The sequence below is a fragment of the Malania oleifera genome, chromosome 3, assembly GCF_029873635.1.
Source record: "Malania oleifera isolate guangnan ecotype guangnan chromosome 3, ASM2987363v1, whole genome shotgun sequence".
Taxonomy (NCBI): domain Eukaryota; kingdom Viridiplantae; phylum Streptophyta; class Magnoliopsida; order Santalales; family Ximeniaceae; genus Malania; species Malania oleifera.
In genome coordinates this window covers 3,938,997-3,965,704 of record NC_080419.1, presented here as the reverse complement: position 1 = coordinate 3,965,704, position 26,708 = coordinate 3,938,997, and the positions used below count along the sequence as shown (strand labels likewise).

The window sequence follows — 26,708 nt, the reverse complement described above, 5'->3', positions numbered from 1 at the left end:
CGCTTTGACTGTGTTTTTGTCTTAGTGTAAAGTGAGAGTATGACTCCTTGGACAATTTGATGTTTCCTAGTGCCAAAACAAAAATAGCATATAAAGCTCTTTAGGAGAGGATGAGTGTTTAGCAATCTTGTAAAACTCACTAGCATTTGTTGAACATGTTTAGCCTACTTATTTCCCTTGCTAAACACACATTGCTTGCGTAGTTGTTGTAAATGAATTGCATGGCTTCTATGTTTACTACTTGCTTGCCATTTACATTTATGAATTGCTTACTGCTCCCGCTTACTCTTCATTTAACTGCTGTGAATGTGTTCTTGTGGTAAACCACGGTAATCTTTGGCTGACAAGTTAAGCAAGAGTGCTTTAACTAGTGCTGCATGGCCCTTCACAAGCTATGAAATGTTGACTCTATGGTGCACATTAATAGCTCAGTGGAAAAAAAAATTTTTATTCCTGTCCCCCTGTTTTCTCCAAGCATTTCCTCTAAAGTTTTTTGAGAGCAAGTCTTTTGGACCTATTCTTTGAATCAAGGCCCTCTTTTAGCTCCTATTTGTCTAGCTCCTTGACGTTGTTCAGGATCGCATTCTTCCTTAAAGTTTTGTCACCAAAGATATTGTTGATCCACCACTTCAGTTTCTCTTTCAGCATTTTCAATTTTGAGGCAACCACATAAATGGCCCTCTTTTTGACTGGCATCTCAAACCACTAATTCTTTCACCAGACCATCAAAACCTTCATGTTTAAGCCACATATTCTCGAAGTGGAAGGGGGTTAGCCCCCACCTAATTCCTCTTGTGAAAGAACCACCAATGAGGGGAAGGTCAATGAGAGTGTAACCATTCATGAAGTCGTGAATCTCCTACATGCTAGCTTAGAGGATCTTCCGCTCCTTTCAGGAGGATATAAGATCACGTTAAAATCTCCCCCTATGACCCAAGGGGCATCATATTTATCTCTAATCTCCACAAGCGCATTCCACAAGGGGGGCCTGGAAGAGCTTGTGGAATGAGCTTTCACCTGGGCCATATATCCCTGTGAAAATCCACAAAAAAGTTGTCTTCCAAAGTCTTCAATAAGAAGGAAATTGAGAATGCATTCATGGAATGTCCAACAAATCCACAACCAAAACATTCCACAAAATGAGAATACCTCCAGCATAGCCACGTTCATGTAAACTGTGAAAATTAACCATGAGTCACTAAAAGAAGAAGAAAAATATCGCAGTTTCTTTCCACTTTCTTGAAGGATTCAATATTCTGTCAGCTGGATCACGAAAAAAATTGGAAACTTTCATTTGATTCCTGGATCTGAAATTTCAAGCGCGTAAACTGTGAATTGATTGGGAGGCTAGTTAAATTATCCATCGCGTACCTTATTGCTGAGTTGAAATGCTCATGTCAGGGAGAAAATTATTAGAAACCTCCATTTTATGATATTTTTGCAGTAGCAGTGACTATGAGTAATCTAGACATAAGCCAAACACAATGATTGCTAATAAGCATACTTTCTTCTTTTAATCGTCCCCATTTTTGTTGGGGTTTGGGGTGAAGGGTACCAGTGATGGGGCACGCGGCATCCTTTTTCAAACTGGCTTATATTTGTGTGAGAATGAGTGCAGCTTCTTACCATGTTGGATGATGATTGTTTTGTGATGATGTTGGTGTCAGCTTCGGTGCGTAGTTTTTTATTCTGACATTTGTAATGCTGATTTTCTTTTGGTTATGTTATAGGTTTTCTTCTATTTATTGGTTTGCTATTCTTTAAGTCTTATTTAGTTTGTAAGCTATGACACTGTATCACATATTAGTTTTATTATTCTTAGTGCCATAGCATATTTGACCCTCATGAACATTGTTGCTAGATGCTGATTGTATTTGTGCTCGTCAAACTATCTAAACTTTACTCCCATGGCAGTCCCGCCACTTGTTTGTGGATATTGCCCTAGATCACAGTGGAAAGTGATTTCTATAACCGCCCCCTCCTAGTGGGACTTAAGGCTTGGTTGTTGTTCTCAACTTGTACCCATAGTTGTTAGAATTGGATGATTTTCAACTCTAATGATATGACTCGTATCAAGTAAGGCTGAAACCAATTTGAATCTCATGGGTGAATCGCAGAATGCTATGAATCATAGGTGAATCGTTCAATTCACTGGTGAATTACTGAATCGAATCAAAATTCAAATTGTACGATTCAGTTTGACCTCGATCCAGTTGGATCCAACTGCGTTAAAACCCACTCAAAAGCCTTTTGTACTTCCTTTTTCTTTTTTGCATGATGACATTCCATTTGCTGTTTACATGAGTTTTGTCACGCAAGAGAAGAAAAAAGTCCGTTGGTCTTCTCATTTTGAATCTCTGCTTTCTGCCAAGATTGCTGTTGTGAAGAACACCTGAGTCTGGAGAAGAAAACCAGTCTACTCTTCTGCTATTGAGAAGACGGCTGGTCAACCAAGGTTCTGGTTGTCTCTCTAGATTTAAAGGTTTTCTTTTAGTAATTTTTTAAATTTTATCAGTTTAAGTTTTTTAACATACCTTTTCTTCTTGTTTTAGTTGTTAGAAAAAGCCCATGCATTAAAATGTTTTTTTATTATTAAATACCACACCAATTTTTTTTTTTTTTTTTAATTTTTTGTCAATTCATTCATTTAAAAACCATAGATTTCAATTTTTTATTATTTTCTTGATTCCTTACCTTAATTTTTTAAAGAAAGCATACTCATGATTTTTTTTAAAGTGGCTAAACGTGTTGCTCTTACACCATGAACATAAAGTTTAATTTTTTAAACTTTACCTTATTTTTTGAGTGTATCTTAAACTCTTAGACTAAGTGCTTCTGTGCTTTAGATTAGGCTCTTAAAAGCTTTTAGTGTACTAATCCATATTTGTTGAAATTTCAATGCATTTTACTATTTTGTTCATTGTACATATTTGGAATTGATGTTTCAATTTTTGTATTAGAACTTACTATTCGATTTGATTATTCATTCTTGATTCACAATTCGAACTCAATTTGGCAACTATTCTTGTACCTTAGTACTGCTACCCTAAAAAAATGCTCATTATGAACTGAATGCATCTTAAGCGTTAAAAACCATCTTTCTTCTTGATCTTCTTTCCACCTGCTTGCCTGGACATTCATATACTAGTCCTCTTGTCCTAGGTTTATCACCATTTCCCCCCTCTTCCCTCCCTTTTTGTATAACACTCTTATGTGTATAAAGCATAGCGATTGTTATTGATGCTTGACTCTGCACAGTGGTGATTGGATTGGATTGGATACTTTGTGGATGATTTGGCAAATGATTGGTTAGAAAATTACAATTTGCATCAATCCACTTAAGCGGCAGATGTATGATTGCTCAATTCAAATAGTTCATGATGAATTGCAGATAATGTGTTGTATTTATTTATTACAACCACTGTAAAAAATTTGTACTTCTCGGTGATATTTTGATACAATAGGTGCAATAATTAAAAGTTTAAAGTATGAAAGAATTGGGTCATAAAAAATTAATGATAAACCAGTATAACATAATGGGGAAGTTGGTGTTCTTCTTTTGGACAAAAGACATTGGCCTCTCATGAGGTTTGGCTAAAAGGCACAGATTGAGGTTTGGCGGAAAGATGTGGCCTACCCTGCAGTTTTAAAAGTTCCACAGATCTCCTTGAGGTTTCAAAAATCCCATAGACAACGTTTGATTTCTGCGACACTCGTACCCATTCCCTTAATTTACCTTCTAATCCAACGAGGGGGTATGACCCCCAAAAATCAAAATGTCTAGGGAGGTCTGTGTGATTTTTGAAACCTTAGGGAAGGTTCTTTTTGTTGTCAAAGACAATGGCCAGGCTTTAGGTGCTATATGTATACGTGTAAGTGAAGTGTTATTTAATGAACCAGAAACATGGGTATAAATGGTAAGGTTGTAAATGTTGTTTTGTTACTGAGTTAAAATTGGTCAACATGTTTCGTTTGATAGAATGGCATGGTGAGTGTTAGTATGTAGGGTTCAAGTGAAAATTTTGTTCATTTATTGGAATGATTGTTAATTGCAATCTTATACCTATATCTATTTTGGTAAAACAAAAAGCAACAAAAAAATAGAACTTTTCTTTAGTGGACTAAATGAATCTATTTGCATAGGAAAATGAATTTGAAAATGAAGAAAAAAAAGTCTAGTATATAAAAGATGTCATTTTTACTCATAATTAACATTTTAAAATAATTCACATTCATGCCATTAATAGTGGAAATTATAAAGAAAAACCATACCTAGCATCAACAAGCTAATGAAAAAAGAACAATATATCTGCAGTAATAAAGAAACCTTTCTAGCATCAATTGTTGACCAGCTTAAGGGGATTGGATTTAGATTAGATAAGTGGATTCACATCTTTATTACAAGGTCTAATTGATACCTTTACATAATGTTTTACAGTGTTAACAGTGGCACTTGATTGCTTCATGCTTAATCTATCTTGTAATTATGCATCACTTCTTACATTATTAGTCATATATGGAAGCTAATTAAGTTATCAATAATCATATATTTTAGTTCTAAAGACTAATTCTTTTCATGATTAGAAAAATAACATTTGCTCACTGTAATGATTACTTCGTGAGTAGTAATAATTAATTGAGTGCCTTCTTTGACATGTTTGGTCAGCCCACCAGATATGAAAAGGCAAGCTCCTTTTGTGCATTTGTGGATCTTAAACTGTTCTTAATTTTTGTGATTGTTGTTGAATTTTTTTGGGTCAAGTCATATTGACCTGATGCTCTTGCATTTGAAGCTGATCATGTTGTCAAATTTGCTAATTCAATATTGTAATACTTAGTAATCCACAAATGTAGTATATGAATGCTAACTGTAAATTGCTGTATATTCTAATAGTATTCCATTTCTTTTCTCATTTTTCTTTAACAAATAAAGATATACTTGCGTGTTTTTGTAAATAAAAACCTCTGCTAATCTTTGCAGACTTCAGCAATACAAGCTGGTTGAAATGAAACTTCTTGCCCAGCAGAGGGATCTTCAGGTATTAATTATATCAGATCCATTTCTCTTTTCTCACTCATTTAGAATTCAGATTTACTAAAATACCTGTCATAACATGAAAGCTTGGATTCATCTTGACCCACACAGAGTTAATGAGAAAATGTTACCTTGAATTAAGACTAAGATGAATCATTTCATTTGTTAACCTCAGAAAGTATTGGAGATCTTCTGAGGTAGAATTTTTTTTTTTCTCGCGTCTTAAAGATAGTGGACAGAGACTTTCTATTTTTGGGATAGAAAGAGAAATTATATTAAGAGAGAAGAGAATATACCGTGAGTAGGATAAAGTATTCTCCTAAATAGGCTAAACAAAAAGAAACAAGAAGAGAAACATAAATAACCAAAAAACGAAAAAAAATATATCATGTGAGAAATGCCATCCAATTCCCACTGAAATGTGAAAGCACCCTCCTTTGAAGCAGCCAGAAGAGAAAGTCCACAAAGAAGCCAAAAAGCCAATTCTATCCCAACATAGCTGCAAAGTTGGCGAATGTTGACCATTAGCATGCGAGTATTCTTCTCAAGCCAGATAATTCAGAGAACAACAAAAAGACCACAATTCCACAACATGCTAGCATCCTTGCCCCTTCCAAAACCTTTGGAGGACATAAGAAGAAAAGCCTCCAGAGATCCTAAATACATGCAACATCCTTTGAATAAGCTGAGCAGCCTGTTCCACAATCCATAGGCTTTAGAGCAATGTGAAGAATGCTGAGAATGAGTCTTATCACTGTCAAAAGACATCACACAAACATCTGGAGGTGAAGCCTTTTAAGTCCTTGTAATATGCAATAGATTGTTAGCATTAATTCTGTTGAGGCCTGTTAGCTAAGCATAAGCCTTGACCTTGGAAGGTACATTAGCTCTCCAAATTTGATTAACAAGAGAGAAGAAACATAGGATTGAACTAAATAAGATAAAAAATGTTACAGGAAAAGGTACTAGAACCATCCAATGCCCCCACCCTAGTATCCCTCATAGAGCAAGGCCAAAATAATCCAATAAACCAAGCAACAAAGAAAGATCAATCCATTAAGAGTTTTGAGAAAATGAAAATTCCAAGGGATCAAATACCCTTCAACAACCATGAAAGAAGAAATGGGGGCATTGTATAATAGAGAGAGCTAGTAAAGACGGGAGAAAACAACACAAAAAGAAGTATCTTTCTCCCATGCATCCACTCAAAACAAATCTCTGGGCCATCATCCGCTTTATATTCAATAGAATGGAAGAAAAGAGGAGATATGGATTTCCTCGTGTGAGCCAAATGAAACGAACACACCTTTTCCTTCATTCTTGGGTGGCAAACCATTGTTGAACAGTTGGAGTGCTCTTTCTCTTGTTTTGGTGGAGCATGAGGAGCGCCTTGGGCTGTGAGGGATTTCTTTTTGTGAATTATTGGGCTTTTGGAAAGAGCAGAAAGACGAGTATTATGAAGCTGTGCCATTTTTTCTATTTTGTGGACCTTGTGAAATTAAGACGAACTCGAGAACCTTCAAGAATCAAACAATCTCTTGTTGTCTGTTATGGGATAGAGTTGAGTTTCTGGTGTCTTTCTGGGCCCATTTGTTTGGGTTCTTTTGGGGTTTTCATTGTCCAACCTGCAAAGGGATTGGAGGGCAGCTTTATTCTAGTTGCATGTAGCTTTTCTTTTTGATGAAAAGAGAGTGTAAGTTTGAATGAAAATTGGAGACTTTGGCCTTGCCTTGTTTCTCTTTATTTCTATATCTTCTTTATGAGTGGTGAGCTAACCTTGTATCTCTACAGTGGCGAGTTATTTGTATCAGCAATGTGGTGAGTTTTTCTTGCTTCCGTATCTCTTTGGTGGATTCTGTTGAGCGGTGAGCAAAGCTACCTATTTTGTGTTGTGTGTGTAATCTGCTAGTTCCTCATTTCTAGCAACTTGGCATCAAATTGGTATCAGAGCCTAGTTCTCATGGTTGCTCGTGGCCGCTTTGTGCAATAACAATGTTGTAGTATGTGGCTCATATTGAGTGGAACACATTATACACAGAGAAATCATGTTGAGGAAAAAACAAGGAAGCTGGTCTGAAGAAAACCGTCGACAGTTTGCATAGTGAGTCGACGGTTTCAGGCAGAAGCCAAGTCAGGAAGGAAATTGTTGACGGTTTTGCATGGTCCATCAACAGTTTCAGATAGAAGCTAGAACCGTCGACGATTTGATGAAACCTTCGATGGTTTTGTTTGGTGCTGTTTTTAAATTTTGAATTGGGAAGTTCAATAGGTTGGGGATATGGAGGCAAATCCTTCGGGGATTGATATAGTGGTATTTAGGGAACTTTATAATCCCTTTGTACGTGTAGGGTTAACATAAATACAATGTTGTGAGCCTGGTTTTGACATATAGTGAATTTCAACCGCCGCTTGCTCCCATGGACGTGGACGTTCTGCTGAACCACGTTAATTCTTATGTCATTGTGTTTATTACTTTCCTTATTATTTGTGTGATTGTGTTTTCCGTATTGTTCATCGTTAGTTGCTACATTGCACGATCCGGTTCCGCATGCATTAATTTGCACAACACATTGGTATCAGAGCTATTGGTTACAATGATTGAGATTTCTTTTGTGAAGTTCAACATTGTCAAGTTCGACGGATTGGGAAATTTTGGAATATGGTAGAGGAGGGTTAAGGATTAGTTAGTGCAATAGGGTAGTGAAGGCGTTATATGGAAGGCAGCCGGAAGGCATAAATGACATGAGTTGGAAGGAATCGGAAGTGAAGGCTGTGGCGACTATTTGACTTTGTCTGGCTAATGATATGATATATCACGTCATGGATGAGGAATTGCCGGCGGCAGTTTGATTGAAACTGGAAAGTCAGTATATGTCCAAGTCGTTGGTGAACAAGCTTTATCTTAAGTTGAAACTATATGGGTTTAGGATGTCAGAGGGTTCAGATTTGAACCAGCGCATCAACGTGTTCATTCAGATCATCAGTGATTTGAAGCGAGTTGATGTGAAGTTTGAAGACGAAGACAAGGCATTAATGCTGCTAAATTCCCTACTTGTGTCTCCTACGTATGAGAATTTGGTTACAACTCTGATGTGGGAAAAAAAAAACTCTCGAATTGGAGGAGATCACAAGTGCTTTTTGGGTTTTCATTAGAGGATGAAAGCCAGCGATGAGAATTCACAAGGTGAAGGGTAACCAGGAACGTGGAGAAGCAAGTTCCGGAGCGGACTGAGTAACAATCAATCTCGGTCCAATTCCAGGAAGAGGAAGGACATGCGGTGTTTTAAGTGTGGGAAAAAGGGGTACATAAAATCAGATTGTCCAGAGAGGAAGAAGGGGAATGTAGAAAATAAAGAGAGTTAATCAAAATCGGCGAATGTAGTGGATCTAGAAGGCTTAGAGAGCGGTGACGGGGATATGCTTTCTACTTTGTCCGGTTTAGATCAATTCACAGATTCTTGAATCCTAGATTCGGCGTGCTCCTATCACATGACACCCAATAGAGATTGGTTCACCACCTACATGTTGGTAAATTTTGGTTCTGTTCTGTTGGGCAACGATGCATTATGCAAAGTTGTTGGAATAGGGAATATCAGAATTAAAATATTTGATGGTATTGTTAAAACATTGTGTGATGTTAGGCATATACCGGAGTTAAGTAAGAATCTAATTTCATTGGGCACTGTAGATTGTAATGGGTTTAATTACAAGTTTGCAAGTGGGGTAATGAAGGTGAGTAAGGGTGTCTTAACTGTGATGAAGGGGTAGAAATTATCAGGAAATATCTATACATTGCTAGGTACCACAGTTGCAGGTGGAGCTGTAGTTGCTGAGTCTGAGTCAAATGGTACGTCTTGTAGCATTTGCGGTTAGGGCATATGGGTGAGCGTGGGATGATAGAGCTTCATAAGAAAAATCTTTTGAAGGGTGTCAAAACATGCAAGATAAACTTCTGCAGGTTATGTGTTCTTGGGAAACAGAATAGGGTGCAGTCCAAGACAACCACACACAGGACAGAGGGAATTCTTGACTATATTTATTCAGATGTTTGGGGGCCAGTAAGAGTAGCATCATGGGGAGGACATATGTATTTCATGAGTTTTATTGATGACTACTTATGAAAGGTCTGGGTGTACTTCATGCGGCACAAGTCAGAGACGTTTGCCAAGTTCAAGTTGTGGAAAACTGAAGTTAAAAATCAAATCGGGAGGAAGATCAAATGCCTTCAGGTCCGACAATGGCACTGAGTACACAAATTCAAAGTTCATGGAGTTGTGTGAGCAGCATGACATTAAGAGAGATTTCATAGTATGCAACACCACAACAGAATGGTGTGACGGAAAGGATGAACCGAACAATAGCTGAAAGAGTTTGGTGTCTTAGGTTGAATGTAGGGCTTGTAAAGAACTTCTGAGCAGAGGTAGTAAATATGACGTGTTTCTTGATTAATAGATCACCAAGGGCAGCACTAGATGAGAAAGTAGTAGAGGAGGTGTGGACAGACAGCGTGGTAGACTACTTTAGTTTGAGAGTGTTTGGATGTCCAACCTATGTGCATGTTTCTAGTGAGGAGAGATTGAAGCTTGATGCAAAGTTTAGACCGTGTATCTTTCTGGAGTATCAAAAAGGGGTGAAAGGGTTCAAGCTGTGGGATTCGAAGGCAAACAAGGTGGTGATTAATAGAGATGTGGTTTTTGATGAGAAAGTCATGTTGCAACGTACTCAGGAAGAAGAGAAACAGGTGTCAGAAAACTATAGCAGCAATGAGCATGTGGTGCAGGTGGAGCTAGAGACTCAAGGTAGAGATGGCAATGTTTAGAATGCTTGGAGTTCTAGCTCAGGAGACCAGCAACATCACAATATAGCTATAGACAGGCCTAGGCGCACTATTAGGCCACCCTTTAGGTATGGATTTGATGATTTGGTTTCTTATGTTCTCATTTCTAGTTGTGGGGATCCTACTACTTTTGAAGAGGCGATGCACAGCCAAGAGAAAAGTAGATGGATGGGTGCTATGGTGGAGGAGATGGAGTCTCTGCATAAGAACCAGACGTGGGAGCTAGTGGATCTTCCAGAGGGGAAGAGAGTGATAAGGTGCAAATGGGTGTATGGGAAGAAAGAAACAGTATAAGAAAAATAAGGAGAGAAATTCAAGGCTCGTCTAGTAGTAAAGGTTTACTCATAGAGGAAAGGGGTTGAGTATGATGAGATCTTCTTCCCTGTGGTTAAACACACTTCCATCAGGGCAGTATTGGGATTGGTGGCGCATTTCGATATGCATTTGGAGTAGATGGACATAAAGACATCATTTCTCCATGGTGATTTGGAGGAGCTTATTTACATGGTACCATGGTTTAAATAACGGCCGCGACCATTACGTAATGGTTTTTTTGGTTACCGATAGCGTTACACTGCGAAATCGGTGGGAAGAAAAATCACAACTGTAACGGCCGTTATGGACCGCAACCGTTATGTAAAGGCCGCTACGACTGTTACGTAACCGCTACAAGATTGTTACTCGAAAAAAAATTATTTTATTTTTTACTTTTTCTTCTCACTTTTTCCCTATTTCATAAATCATTCTCAATATACCATGTGGCAAGAGGGGGAAAAGATTATAGTGAGGATGACAATAATACAAAATGTACTATTTCTTTAAAATACTCACAAGAGATGCATGAATTAACAATTTGAAAATACTAATTTGTTAGGAAAATATTTTATTTTGATAATATTAGTAATGTGATATTTATGTTCTGTATTTTTCTTTTCAAATTCAACCTTCTTTCTTTTCTAGCTATTTTATATTTGTATAATTCGTGTGTCTAATGTGTCTAATAGATTAATGGAGTGTATAATGTATTTTGTTTTATTAATTAATTTAGCACACATAAGAATTTAACATAGATAAGAACAATGAGAAGTATAAATACGCGCGCGCACATAATTTTTCTATCAATGGTGTTTTAAAACAAATGTAAACTTGTTGCCCTTACCAAATAACTTTGTTTGTTGAACTAAAGTATCCAAAATACACAAACTCTTTCTAAGAAGCTAAAAGTTTAAAAATGCAATTACGCTAATATGCACAAGGTTGTGCATGCTTCAAAAAAATTCATGGCCGTTACATCCGCTTCCTGTTACGTATCATCCGCTACTCTTGCTTCCTGTTACACCTGTTGCCGTTATGTTACACTACCTGTTACCGCGATTTATGGTACAGCCAGAAGGATTCAGTTGGTCTAAACAGGAACACTTGGTCTGTAAATTGAGGAATCACTTTATGGGCTGAAGTAGTCTCTGAGGTAGTGGTATAAGCGATTTGACTTCTACATGATCTGGATTGGCTATAGGAGATGTGAATATGATTGCTGTGTTTATGTGAAGAGTCTTGATGATGGTTCATTTATTTTTCTGTTGCTTTATGTGAATGACATGTTGATTGTTGCAAAGAGGGTGAATTGAGGTCAACAATTTGAAAACCTTGTTGAGCAAAGAATTTGACATGAAAGATTTGGGTGCAGCTAAGAAGATTCTTGGAGATTTGCAGGGACAGAGCTTCCAGGAGATTGTGGTTATCTCAGTGTTGCTATGTGGAGAGAGTGTTGAAGAGGTTCAACACGGACAATGCCAAACCAGTGAGTGCGCCTTTGGCGAATCATCTTAGATTGTCTACCGCCTAGTGCCCAAAGGCAAATGATAAAGTTCATGACATGTCAAAGGTTCCATATGCTAGTGCAGTGGGGTGCTTAATGTATGCACAAGACTGGATCTGACACAAGCCTTTAGTGTGGTCAGCAAGTTTCTTTCAAATTCGGGATGACGACATTGGGATGTAGTCAAGTGGATTTTCAGATACTTGAGGGGTACTACAGACTATGACATCATGTTTGACAGACAATAGGGTGATCCTTTAGTTGTGGGATATGTGGATGCAAACTATCTAGGGGACTTGGATGACAAGAGGTCTACCATAGGGTGTGTATTCACTTTGTTTTGGGGGGGGGGGGGGGTTATTTGTTGAAGGTCCATGGTTCAGTTTCTAGTTGTACTATCTACTACTGAATCAGAATATATGGTAGTGGCTGAGGCTGCCAAGGAAGTTTTGTGGCTTATAGAATTGGTCAAGGAGCTAGGTATTCACTAAGGTTGAGTTCAGTTACATTGTGATAGTCAGAGTGCCATTTATTTGGCGAAGAACCAGGTGTATCATGCAAGGACTAGGCGCATAGATGTGAGGTTTTATAGGATCAGAGAATTGGTCTCTTCTGGTGAAAAACTGCTTGAGAAAGTTCACACTTTTGAGAATGCAGCAGACATGTTGACAAAGCCTGTTACCGCGGACAAGTTCAAGCATTGCTTGGACTTGATTAACATCTCCAGATGCTAGATGGGAGGCGTCCCAACCTATTTTCCTAGGTGAAGCTGTGGGTTATGTTTTCGTTTTTCTCCTAAGGGGTGAATATTTGCCAAGGTGGGGATTGTTGTAATATGTGGCTCATATCGAGTGGATCACATATACACAGAGAAAGCATACTGAGGAAAAAACAAGGAAGTTGGTCTGAAGAAAACCTTCGATGGCTTGCATAGTGAGTCGACGGTTATATCGACGGTTTTAGGCATAAGCCAAGTCAAGAAGAAAACCATCGCTAGTTTTGCATAGCCCATCGATGGTTACATCGACGGTTTTAGACAGAAGCTAATTTAGAAGGAAATCGTCGATGGTTTGATGAAACCTTCGACGGTTTTGTTCGGTCTGTTTTTGAATTTTGAATTGGGAAGATAAATAGGTTGGGGATACGGAGGCAAATTCTCTGGGTATTGATACAGGGGTATTTAGGGAACTTTTTAATCCCTTTGTATGTGTGGGGTTAGCATAAATACAATGTTGTAATCCTGGTTTTAATAGATAATGAATTTCAGCTGCCGCTTGCTCCCGTGGACGTAGGCATTCTGTCGAACCACGTTAATTCTTGTGTCATTGTGTTTATTGCTTTCCTTATTATCTGTGTGATTGTGTTTTCCATTTTTTTCATCGTTAGTTGTTGCATTGCATGATCCAATTCCGCACGCATTAATTTGCACAACAAAGAACATGAGAGGAATATTTGTGATCTTGAAATGGTTGAGATGAGAAGGCAAATCCAAGAAATCCAACAATGTCTTGAACGTTTTAAGAATCATGGTGGTGATGAAAATAGTTCTAAAAATGGTTCCAACAATGATGATAGTGATCTTAATCCTTTCCATCATGTTCCAGATCGTGTCTTAAGCGACGACTCTTCTTCTCATCATTGTAGAAGAAACAATCAAAAGTTTGGTAGAAACTTTGATGTGAAAGTTGATGTTCCAAAAATTGAAAGAAGAATGCAACCTGATGATTTCAAAGACTGGCTACGAACTATTGAGAGTATGTTCGATTTCAAGGAGTACTCAGATGAGTGCAAAGTGAAGCTAGTTGCTGTAAAACTCAGAAAATATGCTTCTTTGTGGTGGAAAAATCTCAAGGAACAAAGATCTTGTGAAGAAAAAAGCAAGATCAATTCATGGGAGAAAATGAAACAGGAGATTCTTGCTAGAACATTATAGCCTTTGTAGGCAAGTAACTTTTCTAAAATTTCATAAACAAAGGGAAAGATATCTATCTGTGGAGGAGTACACAATAGAACTTGAGCAGCTAATGTTGAAGTGTGACCTAGTTGAACCTAAAGAGCAAACAATAGCTCGCTATTTGTGTGGGTTGAAAGAGATCAGTGAAATGCTTAGTGTACTACTTTATTGGAGTTTTAACGATGCGAGGGAACTTGTACTGAAAGTAGAAAAGCAGAAACCTAGAGTTCGAACGAGTGATTTCAGATCTAGAACCTAGGGGATCTCCTCAAACTGAGGGACTGCATCCATCTTGAAGCCTAATGTAGCAAACCCTCTTCTTCTAAGGTACCAGAAAGCAGTATTGTTGGGGCTGTCCCTAAGTCAGCTACTTAGTCAAATTTTAACTCAGAAAAGTGTTTTAAACGTCAAATGTATGGACATATTGCTTCTGATTGTCCAAGTCGGAGAGTTTTCTGTATTATAGAGGAAGATATAGAAGATGGGGATGGCTCACTGATTTGCTCAGATAAGGACGAAGTGGCTCATGCTGACCAAGGAGAAATTCTTGTCATTCAAGTTGCAGCTTGAAATGATGGCACATTCTCATCCTTATTAATTGAGGTGGCTGGATAAAGGGCATGAACTAAAGGTAAATAAAAGGCGTCTTACTTCCTTTTCAATTGGTAAGAAGTACAATGGTCAGATTTGTTGTGATGTTATGCCTATCAATGCATGCCATTTGTTGCTTGGCTGTCCATCACAATATGATTGGAGATTTTATCATGATGGTCACAAAAGAATACTTATTCTTTTGTAAAAGATGGTGTGTTTTGGTCCTTCTAAACCTGAGATAATTTCCAAACCTTTTAAATGGGCGGAAATTTATTTGATTGTTTGTTCTGAACTAGAAAAAATTGGTTAGTTTAGAGATGGCATATGCTCTTGTTGTTTTTGAAGAAAATGCAGAAGTGAGTGAGTTGCCACCTGAAGTGCAACCTTTACTTGATGAGTTTAATGATGTTGTTCATGAAGATATGTCTTCAAGCCTTCCTCCAATGCTAGACATTCAGCATTGCATTGATTTCATTCCTGGTTTTGATACTTCTCAACAAGGCAGCCCATAGAATGAGTCTGGAGCATGAAGATTTGCAGAGGCAAGTTGATAAGCTTATTGCGAAGTGTTTGGTGGGAGAAAGTAAGAGTCCATGCACTGTACCAGCTCTTCTTGTGCCCAAAAAGGATGGATTATGGCGAATGTGCATAGATAGTGAGGCAGTGAACACGATTTTTTTTGGTTATCACTTTCCTATTCCTCGCCTTGACGATTTGTTAGATCAACTACACAGTGCTACTACTTTTTCAAAGGATGATCTGAGAGGTTGTTATTATCAAATCTGAATGAAACTGGGAGATAAATGGAAGACAGCTTTTGAAACAAGGGATGGTCTTTATGAATAGATGATTATGCCATCCTTTCTAAAGCTCTTGGCACTTTCATCCGATTGATGAATGATGTATTTAAACCATTTATTGGCAGATTTTTTGTTGTTTATTTTGGTGACATTCTTGTGTACAGCGAAGGTGAGAAGGAGCATCTTGATCATTTGCAAGCTGTATTTTAGACCTTAAAAGATTAGAAGCTTTGCCAACTTTTGACAGCCTGGTTTTCTTAAGCTAGATTGTTTCTTGCGAAGGAGTGAAGATTGATCCTAGCAAGATTGAAGCAAAATGAGCTTGCCTATTTCACAATCATAACATGACACTTGGAGTTTTTATGGCCTTGCATCATATTATAGGTTTATCAAGGATTTTAGAACCATTCTCGCTCCAGAATGTTTGAGAGGAGCCAATTTTAAGTGGACAAATGAAGTGAAGAAGAGTTTTGAACTCGTTAAGAAGGTGACAAATGCACCTGTTCATTCTTTGCCTGATTTTAACCAAGTTTCTGAAGTTGAATGTGATGTTTCCACGTGGGGATTAGTGCAGCCCTAAGACAAGGGGGTAAACCTATAGCTTTTTATAGTGAAAAGCTTAGTGATTCTTGAAGAAAATATTTTGTTTTCAGCAAAGAATTTTATGCCATTGTTCACGCTTTAGCTAATTGGAGTTACTATTTGCTTCCTAAGCCATTTGTGCTCTATTATTATCTTGAAGCATTAAAGTTTTAATAGCCAGCAGAAATTTTGCAGGCATCATGCACCATGAGCTGAATCTCTTCAAACTTTCAACTTTTGTATTAAGCATAAATCTAGAGTTCAGAATGTTATTCTTGATGTTTTGAGTCTTAGACATTCTTTGCTAACTCTGATGCAAGTGAAATTAACAGGTTTTGAAGTATTGAAAGTTTTGTACAAGCTTGATTGTGATTTCAGCAAGACATGGCAGAATGTGCAAATGGGCCGTCTAATAATTTTCTAGTGATGGATGGTTTTCTTTTCAAAGAGAACTGTTCGTGCATTCCACAAGGTTCTTTTAAGGGAGGCTATTATTTTTTACACACCATTTTTCTAGAACTATGATTGCTACTCAAAGGAACACCTACATAAGTCAAATGCAGTCATAAGATAGCATTACTTGCTAAAGCAAATTTGAGACCACCAAAGGGCTCAATTTTAGTCCCGCGACTCTCAAAATCCAAAGAAGGGTAAGAACATCGCAGACAATCATTAGACAGAAGTACAGCTTTATATCAAATCACAAACAAGATACATAACATCTCTCGCCTCACAGCAATGCCCTGCACAAGACTTCTCTAGGCCACCCAATCAACCAAAGTATATTAATGGTTGATAGCCTCTTGTCCGTAATGCTGTAAAAAACTTCAAAACTGTAATCATGACTAAATGGATTATATTTTAGTGCTGCTTGTTTTGAATTGATCGTCAATATTTCTTCTAGATATGTACACAGTGCCCCTCATGGTTTCTCTATAGAATCTACAGAGGGATATGTATGTTGTACGTAATATTTGTGCAAGATTCATTAAGAATGTCTTTGGTAGTTGAGTCAAATTGGGTGTCGGTGTCTTTGTTGCAAGACACTTATGTAATAATTCGGCATAAATAACTGCATAACAATAATTATATGGATATGAAATGGTGATAATAATGGTAGAATACTGGAATTTACTTTTGAATGGAAAAAAAATGAGACAGGCTTCTTTTGCGCTCATCTCTCCTATAGTTTTTGCTGTTTGCTTTGATGGATTCTTACAATACTAGGTATGGAGGAGAACCTCCACAAATTGGTGCGTATCAAAATAAACCTGCAGTTGGAAAAATTGGAATTCGGGGGTTTGTTTGACTAGAGAAGAAGTCTCAGAACCTGAGCCTGTGGATAAGATTACTGTCGGCTGCTAGATTGGTAGGTGGGCGTTTGTCTTCGTTTTTTTTGAGCTTAGAACAGGTCATTAGTTATAGAAAATTTGTGAGAACACAATATTGAGTGGTCTTTAAATAAAATCAGAAGGGTAATTTTCTGGAGTTGAGTTTATGAACAGCAAGGATTACTCGATCTTCATCCCTGGAGTTCTGGGAGGGGAGGGATGGTGAAGGTTCATGCAGGTGTTGCAGGCGATTTTGGGTTCAGAGAAAAACATATATGTGGTTCAACCTTCAGTTACAATCACCAGAGTTGGAAGGAGATAATCTCTAGTAGTTCAGAGGCGATGGGTGGACGGCAATGTGGGAACTGTGGAGGTTCCCAATTGGTGAGAGTTGAAGTGGCGGCGGTAGCGGCTGCTGGTTCAGGAGGTTTTGGTGATGCTAAGGATTGTGAGGAAGGGGCAATTGTTTGTATGGACAAAGGGAATGGGCTTCAAATGGTTGAGCCAGGGATCTTTAATATAGCAGTCAACCTGGCCTAGTTATTAGGAAATAAGCTATGGGCTTTTAAGGGAGATTTGGCCTATTTGCAAACTAAAGACACTGATAAAAGTATTCAGGTGCAAATTTAGTTCTCTAAACACAAGAGGACTTGTCTGACCAGAATAGGAATGCTTCTTCTTTGCTTGCCCATGTAGCTGTACGGTCAAGTTTGAGGGCCCAATTTATAGGAGGGTGTTTTGGTGGGCACTCCTCAAGCACAGCATATAGCTTAGCAAATTGGGAGCGTCAGTGGGATTCATGCTGCGGAGAGTTTTGAAAAGGTGGGGTAAAATGGATCTGGTTTTGGGGAAAGCGTGCGGGTGGAGACAGACTTGTGGTACACCACTGGTGAGGGTTGTTGGTGAGGGTTGTTAGTGTGAGTGGGCAACATCAGCTTCTGTGGGGTGAGCCTGGAGCAGGGGGAACTTTCAGAATACGGATGAGTTTTCCTGAGGGCTTCCTATGGAGGATGAATGTCAAATGAAGGACACAGGGCTGTGGGAAGTGCAGATGGAGGTTAATGATGCCAACTGGTCAGGGCAGAAATCAAGATTGTTTGAGTTCTAGTAATGACAAGGTGGGGTGGAAGGAGTAACAAAATCTCAGGTTGCGGGGTTAACCAGAAATACGTTAAATTTATACTTGTCAGGGGCTGAAGGGCATGGAAAAAAGGGAATCCTCAACTGAGAAGCAGTTAAGTGCGGATGCGGGGGTAGTTAAACTTTTGAAAAGACATGTTGTTGGCATTTTTTACATTGCAGATCCTTCCAATGGGCTAAAGATAGATTTAATTGTTAAAGCTTGATATACATTGTTGGTCCACAACCTAATAGCTTAGCTTTTAGGTAAAGTGGTAATCTAACATGGTATCAGATTTGGTTACTAGGAGGTCTTGGGTTCTAGTCTTGTTGCCTGTGTTTATTGTATGGTATTTAAAAAATTGTTGTATTCCCTATAATGGATGATATTATCATGTCTTTTATCGCTCCACGTGCTGTCGGGCTGCATGTGCGGGGGAGTGTTAAAGCTTGATATATATTTTTGGCCCACAACCTAATAGCTTAAGCTTTTAGGTAAATTGGTAATCTAACATTAATAAAAAAGGTTAGCAAGGATAATCTTTTTGAGAAGAAGAAATGGGATGATGTTTCTGACAAGGAGGGTGAACTAGATAATGATTTTGATTATGATGGAGGTTTATGTATGGATGAGGTTCATGAACAATTGGGCTTGGATCAGATTGCTCTGATTCATCTGGGGAGTTTTCCTATAGACCTCCACCTCCAATAGATGTTTTAGAGGGAGTTTATGCTTTTGGAGTGCAATGGAATAGGCAAGAAAGTGACAAGATTGAGCGGATTGCTGTCCCTAGGTGTCACAAGCTGAACACTTTACATTGTGAAAAGGGCCGTGGTAGTTGTAGCATGGTAGCTAACTAGTTAGTCAAAAGTAAACTGTAGTTTCACCACCTAACAAATTCACAACTATCGAATACAAAGTAAGTGGAACCAGTAAGCAATCATGAAAGGAAATGAGAGGCACGGTAAACTGTAAAGTAACATAGTTAATTACTCACTACTCCGTAGGCAACCTGAGTTTAGCAAAGGAGGCAGGCTAAACACATTTACAATAGCTAGTGAATTTTACAATGATTGATGAACACTTACCCTCTCTTGTGGAGCTTTCTATGCTATGTAAGCTCTGGACCGTTGAGTCATACGCCCTGTTTTGACTAAGACAGTATCCCACTCAAAGAATAAAACTTATTCTACTATCTACATGATGGTTACCCATCCCATGTACAGAAGCCAAGCAGATACATGCAAGCATAATGCCCTAAACAACCTTGGCTCAGGACACTAGGCCTTGCTTTCAACATTTGCTAGATAAAATGGGTTTGCTGGTAGTTAATTGGGAGAAGGAAGTCCACTTGGATGGTGGCACGAGTAAGGCTAGAAAGGGACAACAGGAAGTGGCCAATTTGCAGTGCTTTATTAACTAAGCTGAAAGAGGGTTTTAAATGGGGCTTTCTAGGTAGTTTTTGTTTGATTTTCTGGAGGATGGGTTGTTCTGCTACGGGTTGTTTTTTTCTTAGTTTTGGTTTTTGTTTTTGAGGAATTCTCATCCTCTTTTGTTTGTGCTCTCTCTCTCTCTCTCTCAGAATGGTAGAATCCTGAAATGAGATATGAGAGTGCATAAAGCTCGGAGTTAGATGGGACCCCAGGGATGTTCTTTAGCCTGTGGAGTTGATTTATCAGGGTCATTTATTAGTTGCTTGAGTCTTTGATGCCTAATATACAATTTGTTGCAGGCTCGTTAGGAAATATTCATTATGCAGTCTCCAAAATTTTCAAAAGAAAGCCAACATATTGTCTTCTTTAATGGTTAAACTGCTCCAACTTCAAACCAATTTGCTCTTTCTAAGACACAGAAACTGACTAATCAGTGATAGGTAGAATTTGGATGTGCCTTGCATGTCATAGATTAGTCATTTTATTTTATTTCAGGATTTTGTCATAAGCTGGACAGGATTACTAGGCCGGTTTGTTGCATTGCGAGACATTGGAGTTTTCTTGCGAACTTTGAGCCCATTCTATGGTCTAGGTAGGAGTTGGATGAGAATAATTGACCTTGTGGTTGGACTGAAACTTCTTGAAATTTTGCTCTTTTTTTTTTAATAAAAGAAATTTTTTTTGAGAGAAGGAAGAGTATCCAAGGAGGACAAGAAATCCTCCAAAACAATGTCCAAAAAAGGGAAAAAACCAAAAACTAAAAACACAAAAGATCCAACTAACACCACCAATCAATCATACTGGGGATACGATAAAAATGCACCCAAAACAACCAAAAGAGAACCCTTGTGATGCCAAAAAAATATGATCCCATCCCAAATCAAAGCAGTGGGCATGTATCAATCATGGAGAATGTGAGCATTTCTCTTGAACCAAACCATCAACCTGTAGACTTGAAGTTAACTTGGTTCTTTGTACTTATTTGGAAAGGAGTACAAGTATTTTCATTTTTCAGAGATGAGTTTACGGTTTACCTATTCAGAGAGAGTGCTTTTCATTTCCTCTCCTTGGTCTTCAGTCATGGGAGATTGTTCAGGATTGTTTTAGCTCATATACAGTGTTGAATGAAAGCTTTTGTTTCCTTTTCTTTTTTAGTGTCTTCATTGTATTCCTTAATTTATTCATATATGTATTTTTGGTGGGGATGGGATGCACTTTTTGTTTATTTACATTTTTTTGTCGAGTGGGCCGGTTAAATTTGAAGTTCTTTGCCCTGGTCTTCACACCTGGATGCTTTCCCAGGATTGCCTTAACTCATATTACCTGTGACTAGAAGATTTTGGTTGCTTGATTTTCATGTCTTAGTTTAATACATTTTATTCATCTATTTTCTGATGTTCAAAACCATATTTAAAGGTTGACCAAGATGAGTTTAAGGCCTAATTCTTTTGCTTAGATACTGTTTACTTTTGTTCAAGATTTGATATTCTTGAGTTGTACTTCTTACTTCTTCTGGTTTTCAGGCTAAGATCCCTGACATTGAGAAGTGCTTAGACATAGTTGCCACTTTACAAGTTAAGAAGGGTACTGGTGAGGTTCGTTTTTTGTTTTCTCTTTTTTGTTTTTGTTTTTGTTTTTCTTGTGGGGCAATTGTGAACTTATGTTTGATTTTGAAAGGTAAAATATAACTGGTTTATTATTCTAGTTGATATCTTCCATTGGGATTCGGATTATCTTATTCTTTTTTGATTAGTCAAGGATAGTATGCTCAGTTGAGCAACCCAATTGATATGATGGGCAGATACTTAAAATTGTGAAGAGCATAAAGATGATCAGCTTAATTTTGACCAAAAGTTTTGAATTTATGCATAATAGTTTTATAGAACTTCTAATTTGAGAGGGGAATAGGGTTCTCAACTATTACACTCAGTTGTAGGAGTTAACTATAATGTGCAGGTTATAAGGAAGTACTTGTCTTTTGGAATATTGAAACTGAACATTGGGACCTTAGTACCACCTTAGTACCATTGGTGATAAACATACCTGATATTTGGTTTAAGATTACTTTGTGGTTGCAGACCTTTAAACCTAGCATTTGGGTTGAGATGTTTAGATGATTTTTGTGCTTTCAACTCCCACCCCCCGCGGTTATCTCTGATTATTGTTGGATTTGGAATGAGTTTGCATGTACTACACTTGGGTTGATGTGAAAAGTTCTATTCTGTTTTTTCTCCTTTCCTGGGCTGCCCTAGTTTTCCTGTTTAAAAAAGTATGGGTTGATATCACAAGTTCTATCTTGCGAACTATCATAAAGTAGATGTTCTGGAGGCTTAAAATATTTGCAAAATCCTGGTGCCAATGCCATTCATTTAACTGACAAAATGCTGTTCCAAATTTATCTGAATAACAGAAAAAATCAATCATATTCTGGAGATCATTGCACCGATCTATATTTTGGACAATCTGGGGAAATTTGAATCACCATAGGTGCACCTCACTGGCCTTTTTTGCTTTAGTTATGAATGATCATGAATTCAGCAGACATCCATAATATGGTTCCATGGTGTGTGCTTTTTGCAGATGATATTATCTTGATGGATGAAACTCAAGGTGGAATAAAATGGAATAATGGATGCAATTTTTAAGACTTCTAGGAGGATAATGGACATAATGTTAAACTTTATAGTTCAAGAAATTTCTACCAAGTAGTAGAATTCAATATCTTGAACTTATAATATGCAAGCTGAAGGAGAAATTGAGAAATATGTGACAGAGTTAAATCTGGCCAGGTAAAATGGTGAATACTTTGGCCTTGTTGTGTGATTGTAGAATATCTTGCAATTAAAAGGAAAATTCCGTAGGGCAGCCATAACACTAGTGACTATGTTATGTAGATAGTAATGTTGAGCTAGCAAGAAACAATATATCCAAAAAGTTAATGTAGTGGAAATGAGAATGTTAAAATGGGTGAGGGGAATAATTCTAGAAGAAAAATTAAGGAATAAGGATATCTCGGATAAGATAGGCATAGTATCATGATCCCACATCGGATGTGTGCTAGGGAGATCTTGGACATATAAGGATGGTTAAAATCTCAAAACTTGTGAGATGCCTTTTATATGACAAAACCATGAGACACGTTTGGGCCAGAGATGGTAATATCTTACCATAATTCAGCCCCAATTTTAATGGTCTTGGCCCTAGTCTGGTGACTTTTTGTCATTAGAGTGGCCCACACCTTTGTGTAGGGTCTAACAATACCTTATGGTGGCTCTGATACCAATGCAATGATCTTGGCACAATGTTAGAGAGATATTGTTTGCTTTGACCCAATAGGCCTCGTGGTTTTGTCCTATTAAAGGTGCCCCACAAGTTTGAGGTTTTAACCATACTTATACAGTCAAGATCTCCTAGTACATGTCCGCTGTAGGATTGTGACACACAGTCCTTGTATAGATATGAGAATAATGTTTTGGTACTTGCATTACAGGTGAAATAATGCTTTGATTAGAAATAATGTTTAAGTTGATGTTAAGAGGCCATAGGATGGGGACGCGTATACCTAGAAAAACATAAGAGTACATAAGAATCTGACAGCACTTCAACACATTGAGGATATTGGCCTAAACCATGCATAATGGTAGAAAATGATCCATATACTTCACCTAATGGGACTTGAGACCTGGTCGCGGCAGTTGTTTTGGGTTGAGATAGCATCGTAGATTAGTAATATTGATGGTATCAAGTTTTTGGTTAGCCCATGAGCATTGTTAGGACCCGTTCCCATAGGTGGGCTTGATATACATGGGTGAACATCAACTTGACCCAAAAGTTCAAGTTATTAGGTCTTGGGTCCAACCATGTGTATAAGCATTTATCCTCTGTTTTTCCAACGTGGGACAAATTCACAAGTGAAATTTCAACAAGCATGACGTATAATCCTTGTGACAAATCAACATATGGAATTTTAGTTATGCCAGAGGATAGGGCAGGAGTTACATCGATAAGACCAACCAGTATGATTTGAAAGCAGCTTTAAGTTTATCTGTTTTGGTTTACCATAATTGTGTCTACTAGCCTAACCTATTAAATAATTAAGTCACTTTTGGGTCTAGTGTCTGAAAACCAATTTAATTTGATTTGACCCATTCAAAGAACATGTGTCTGAATAAAACCTTAACCCCCTCCCCCCTTAACCTCATTATTTACCAATTTAATCAAAACCATTATTTACAACTTTAATTAATTTATTCATGTTATAACTCCAAAATTGTGGAGATATGAGCCGAACCAAAATGCTTACAAAAATGAACTAATTGTGGAGTTTTCAATTTTGGTTTGGTTGATTTATTTGGTTTTGTTTCCAAAATGAACTACAGTTATTTTAATGTAAAATGTAATAGAAGGAAAATTATTTTTAGTTTATATTTATTGTAAATATTATATTACAAAAATAAATACTCTGTAATTTGTTTAACTTGAAAGTTATTATTTGATTTATTCGAGTTACTCAGTTATAAACTTCTAAAACCAAACTAGAAAAAAAAAATGTATATCCATATTTTATGAAGTTGAACTGAACTGAATTTTTAGGCGGCAAAACCAAACTAACCGAAAAGTGTCAGCTTGGCTGGTTAATTTAGCTTCCACCATTCTTCATCCAATCCGACTCATTTATGCAACTAGTTGTGTGTGTATTCCAATTAATAAATAAGTCATGTTCGTGTTTAGTGTTCTTGATACAATTAATAGGCAGCCCATGTTTGGGTTGATGTATATACATGCATAACCATATCTCAACATGGTGCCAATCCACCCCATTAAAGTGAACTGCTGTCCCCATCCTAAATTTCCTCTCGGGCCAGAGTTGTAGACTGAGAAACAAAAGTGCAGTTGTTTTGAGTGGGCTCATTTAGTAAGTTGGTCAGGTTTTAGAAGCCTGATAAGTTAGTAGTCTGTTTTTGTTTTAGGTTGATGCTTGTTTCTTTATAGCCCCAATAGTAATGCCACATGACCTGACAATACAGTGCAAATTCATTTGAATGTGTTTTGGACCTTTTACATTTCTGTTTTTTAAAGCCTGACAACATGAAACATGTTTGGAAACAGATCTTACTATCTTAGTTTCCAAAAAACTTCTCAATCACATTTTACCCTTTTTTTTTCTTCCTTTTCTTTTAACAGAAATAAATCAAGTATTGCATAAATGAAAACAGAAAAGACATGGATGTGTATGTATGTCTCTTTCCATTGCATTCATGAGCATTTGTAGAGTTTTAAACAAAAGTAATAGTGTTGACAAATGCAGTAAAATTCAGCTTGGATGGGCATAGAATGCCAGTTAAAACAGATATTATACAGTATACAATTTTTATGAGAGATTACCATGTAAACAATCATTCACACCCATATCAATGAGTATTACATTTGTCATTGTTTTCTATTTTGTTAAATAGGCATATCGCCTGGAATGTTGAACTTTGATTTGCACGCTTTAAGATTTTCACACATTGACATCGAGTAATTTATCTAGCTTGGGTCAGGTGCACATGAATTGGTTGAATATCATCTGTGGAGTTTACTTTTTTTTCTCATTTGCTACTTTTGTCAAGAAATTTTTGCCAATCACCCCATTGATGATTTTGGTCAATTTTTTGCTCACCATATAACAAGTCTTTTTTGTCTTTGTAATGTGGAAGCAGGCCTTTGTGGCTGATTTTGAAGTCTCAGAAGGCATATATTCTCGAGCTCGTGTTGAGGACTCTGACTCAGTGTGTTTATGGTTGGGTGCGAATGTCATGTTGGAGTATTCTTGTGATGAGGTCCACATCTTTTAATTTCAGTTAGCCACTGGGTTAGGTCTTCTGCATTGATGATATGCGACTATAAGCCTTAGTGACTCTCTGGTTTGTGCAGGCCAATGCTCTTCTACGAAAGAACTTAGAAAATGCTAAAGCCAGTTTAGAAGTTCTAATAGCTGATCTGCAGTTCTTAAGAGATCAGGTGACAGTTACTCAGGTACAGCCGATATAAATGCAAGCTTCTTTTTGTCTAGTAGTAATCAGGTGGCTCAAGTGCCCAACTCCCCCAACCACTCGAGACAAAGAAACAGGGAAAAATAAATAATTCAAGATTCCTATTCATTCTGCCATCTTGCACTCATTTGTTTTTAAAAAAATAAATGCCATTAAGAGAACAAAAACACATACCACATATGCACCCTGGAGGAATTACATTTGTTGTATTCTATATAATATACATGTAGGAAGTCTCTTCATTTCTAAACTTATGCTTGAGCTCGCTTGATGTAGGTGACAATTGCTCGCGTCTATAACTGGGATGTACATCAGCGCAGATTAAGACAAGCTTCGGCATCCAAGGACTCCTGAAAAACACAAATTAAAAAAAGAAATTATGATAATCCAAATTAGAAAGTTGCAGTGCTGCTGGCTTTTTCCCTGCGGAGAGTGCGTGTCATGTTATTTTTGCTCCGTCATTTGTTTATTAAACCCCAGTCAAATGAGTTTCTTCTCACTTAGGCTTCTAGAATTATTGTGGCTTATTTTATAATACATGTACAAGAAAAATGCCTTGTTAGGGATTCAGCTGTAATATTTGTATGTTTTTTTTTTGAGTCTACTGCAATTGGAAACTAATGGGTATGTTCTATTTTGAATTTTCTTTGAGTTGATTTTGTTAGTTGTTCTATTCATTTGAATATTTCTGCCATAAGGACCAACCCAAAAGCGTCATTGTTGGAGGAATTTGCCTGCCGAGCCCGTTCGCTGAATGGAACCCTAGCTCCTAGGGGATTCAAGATTATTGGGCCTCCATCAATGCGAGTTTGAAAAATTCTTGGGTACACTTCAAACAATGTCGGTTTGAAAAATTCCAGGGGACTCCAGGTTATTGGGAATTCACAATTGGATTATTGTGTTTGGGAAGGTTCTGTTGATGAGGCTGAGGATTCACTCGAGTTTTGAGCTCGGTGGTTGGGTCATTTCTATTTTTGCCTGGACAATGATTTGAAGCTTGAAAACAAGCGCGGTGGTTTACTTAGATGGGGCGTTTTCCGCGTGGGCGCATGTTTGTGAAAGTCAAAAGCAATGGCAGAATTCTTAAACTAATGAACTCTCTCTCTCTCTCTCTCTCTCTCCCTCTCTTCAACTGTTTTGGTTGCAGGAATTTGGAAGGTTCAGCCTT

General features: G+C 37.6%; 1 protein-coding gene across 2 annotated transcripts in view; it reads left to right on the top strand.

The window, feature by feature from the left end:
• LOC131150552 (prefoldin subunit 3) overlaps positions 1–26,191 on the top strand; it is a 38,975-nt gene extending 12,784 nt beyond the window's left edge. The window contains exons 2-6 of one of the 2 annotated variants that reach the window (XM_058101347.1): positions 4,982–5,039; positions 21,029–21,100; positions 25,208–25,327; positions 25,422–25,523; positions 25,817–26,191. In XM_058101347.1, the coding sequence (XP_057957330.1) occupies positions 4,982–5,039; positions 21,029–21,100; positions 25,208–25,327; positions 25,422–25,523; positions 25,817–25,894 (430 nt within the window). In that variant the 3' untranslated portion in view covers positions 25,895–26,191. The remainder of the gene's footprint in view (positions 1–4,981; positions 5,040–21,028; positions 21,101–25,207; positions 25,328–25,421; positions 25,524–25,816) is intronic. The other variant, XM_058101348.1, reaches the window with a different exon arrangement.
• Positions 26,192–26,708: the final 517 nt, after the last annotated feature.